This window comes from Octopus bimaculoides, chromosome 24 (genome assembly GCF_001194135.2).
Source record: "Octopus bimaculoides isolate UCB-OBI-ISO-001 chromosome 24, ASM119413v2, whole genome shotgun sequence".
Taxonomy (NCBI): domain Eukaryota; kingdom Metazoa; phylum Mollusca; class Cephalopoda; order Octopoda; family Octopodidae; genus Octopus; species Octopus bimaculoides.
The window spans coordinates 19,231,901-19,234,304 of record NC_069004.1 but is presented as its reverse complement, the minus strand read 5'-3'; the positions used below and the strand labels follow the sequence as shown (position 1 = coordinate 19,234,304).

The window sequence follows — 2,404 nt, the reverse complement described above, 5'->3', positions numbered from 1 at the left end:
TGCACGTTAATTTCACGAGCAGGCTGTTCCGTTGATCGGATCAACTGGAACCCTCGACATCGTAAGCGACGGAGTGCCGACAACAACAACAACTTTCTGTAATACACAAAATATTCTAATGATTCTTTTTTATACAATTCCTAATAATATTTAATTATGAAAATATATGATTTCTTTAAACACCTAAAAGTTACGAGGCTCCACCCGAGTTAAATAGGAACCAAAGAGGTCCATAGGATAAAAACTGGTTGAGAACCACTTCATTAAACACTCTGCCTTGATCCTGTTCTCTAAAACTGCGTCCCTCCGGAATCCATATCTGTATATATTTTTCTCCCAGCATTAACAATTTGTAGTTTTAATGAAACAGTAAACATATATAATTCGCAATTAGTTATGTGGTTCTGATAGGCTTACTCTAGTTTCTGTAAATTCTCTTCCCTTAACTAATTCATGTTGGTAAAACAATAAGTAACAACAACTTACATCTCCTGATCTTTCAGATCTGCCCACAAACTTTTAGTGTAAGCGAACGTTCTATCCATGTTTCTTGAGTAGCAGTCACCTACTTAAACTGGAAAATTCTATAAATGATTCAGATATATATAAATTCTATAAATGATCCAGATTATATATATATATATGCGCGCGCGCGCACACACACACACATACGCACACACACACATACACATACACACACTCACAAAGGCAAAGAAAGAAGAAAATCCCCAGATGTTATTAAACATTTTAAAGAATTACAAATAAACTATAAAAGAATGCATTAACAAAGATGAATTTTCAAATAGCTAAAATTTATAGAATCGTTTTTTTAGTCCTTCCTGTACATGGTGTCATTTAAAGTTACGAACACCAAGAAGAGTTGAAGCTTTGCTATACTTTCATCCTCCTCATCATCTTAAGACATGAGAAATAAAACTAATCCTAGATGTGATGCTATTTATCATCGGGAAAACTCGCAAATGATCTGGGAATATTTTCTGAGTTTTCTGAGTTTTTAAAATTTGAAAACAAATGATAACAAGTCAAACCAAATATTTTACAGTATCAAATTGAATTTCACTCTTCTTTAAGAAATCGATCAATTTAAAGGCAATCACAATGACTATAGTCCTCTCCCATTAAACAAGTCATTTATAATTAATTAAAAGGAATCATTAAAATGAGAAGAAAAAAACCCAGTTTAATATATCTTGATAAAAAATATCTAACGGTTCGAACGGCGATTTTTTTTTCTTTCGTTGGTACGTGAAATATTCTTTTCTACTCTAGGCACAAGGCCCGAATTTTTTAGGGAGGGGGCCAGTCGATTAGATCGATCCCCAGTACACAACTGGTACTTAATTTATCGACCCTAAAAGGATGAAAGGCAAAGTCGACCTCGGCGGAATTTGAACTCAGAACGTAAAGACAGACGAAATACCGCTTAGCATTTAATCCGGCGTGCTAACGTTTCTACCAAGCTCGCCGCCTTTGGTACGTAAAATATTACAACTCTTCATAGTATACCAAAATACTTCCACTTTCAATCTCTATCGAATTGACTACTGCCAACATAGTTCAGCAACAGTCTCCTAAAACTTAACTGGTTTAATAATTATAGTCATTCCAAGCTAACATAGAACTAAGAAACAATTAAAACCAGTATAGAATATCGCAAAAAAAACAAAAAAAAAAAAAACTTGAAAATAGACTAAATCAGAATTGGAATAATAAGATATTCCGCAGTGCAGATAAACACAGAAACATCAAAGAATAAATGAATAATTCATTTGTTTAGTAACTGATACCTTTAGTAGTACTTACTTGAAAAAAATGGAAATTTGACAAGAAACGACACAATTAGTTAAAGATCCATTTTCTTCCGAAAAAAGGTAGCTACAATTCTTCAGTTCAAAACCCTGACAACAATTATTTGACGAAGCAGCAACGTCATAATTCATAACGAATCGCTGCATGCTTCTTATAACTGAATTTCGCTACGGATGTTAATCCTAGCTTTTTATCGCTACCTAGACGTATTTCCCAGTTTTATTACTAAACCATTTAAGGCGGCGAGCAGGCAGGATCGTTAGCACGCCGGACAAAATGCTCAGCGGCATTTCGTCCGTCCTTACGCTCTGAGTTTAAATTCTGCCGAGCTTAACTTTGTCTTTTATCCTTTCAGGGTCGATAAAATAAGTATACATATCTATCTATCTATCTATCTATCTATCTATCTATCTATCTATCTAGCTAGCTAGCTAGCTATCAATCTGTCTGTCTGTCTGTCTCTGTCTCTGTCTCTCTGTCTCTCTGTCTCTCTGTCTCTGTCTCTCTCTCTCTGTCTCTCTCTCTGTCTCTCTGTCTCTGTCTGTCTCTGTCTGTCTCTGTCTGTCTCTGTCTG

The 2,404-nt window shown here is 35.1% G+C and overlaps 1 protein-coding gene across 1 annotated transcript in view; it reads right to left on the bottom strand.

Annotated features, from left to right (window-relative positions):
- Positions 1-1,943, bottom strand: part of LOC106878641 (uncharacterized) — a 23,499-nt gene extending 21,556 nt beyond the window's left edge. Inside the window, exons 1-2 of the mRNA XM_014927922.2 lie at positions 1,825-1,943; positions 487-584 (exon numbers count right to left, since the gene is read on the bottom strand). Coding sequence (XP_014783408.1) covers positions 487-545 — 59 coding nt within the window. The 5' untranslated portion in view covers positions 546-584; positions 1,825-1,943. The remainder of the gene's footprint in view (positions 1-486; positions 585-1,824) is intronic.
- Between the last annotated feature and the right edge of the window lie 461 nt (positions 1,944-2,404).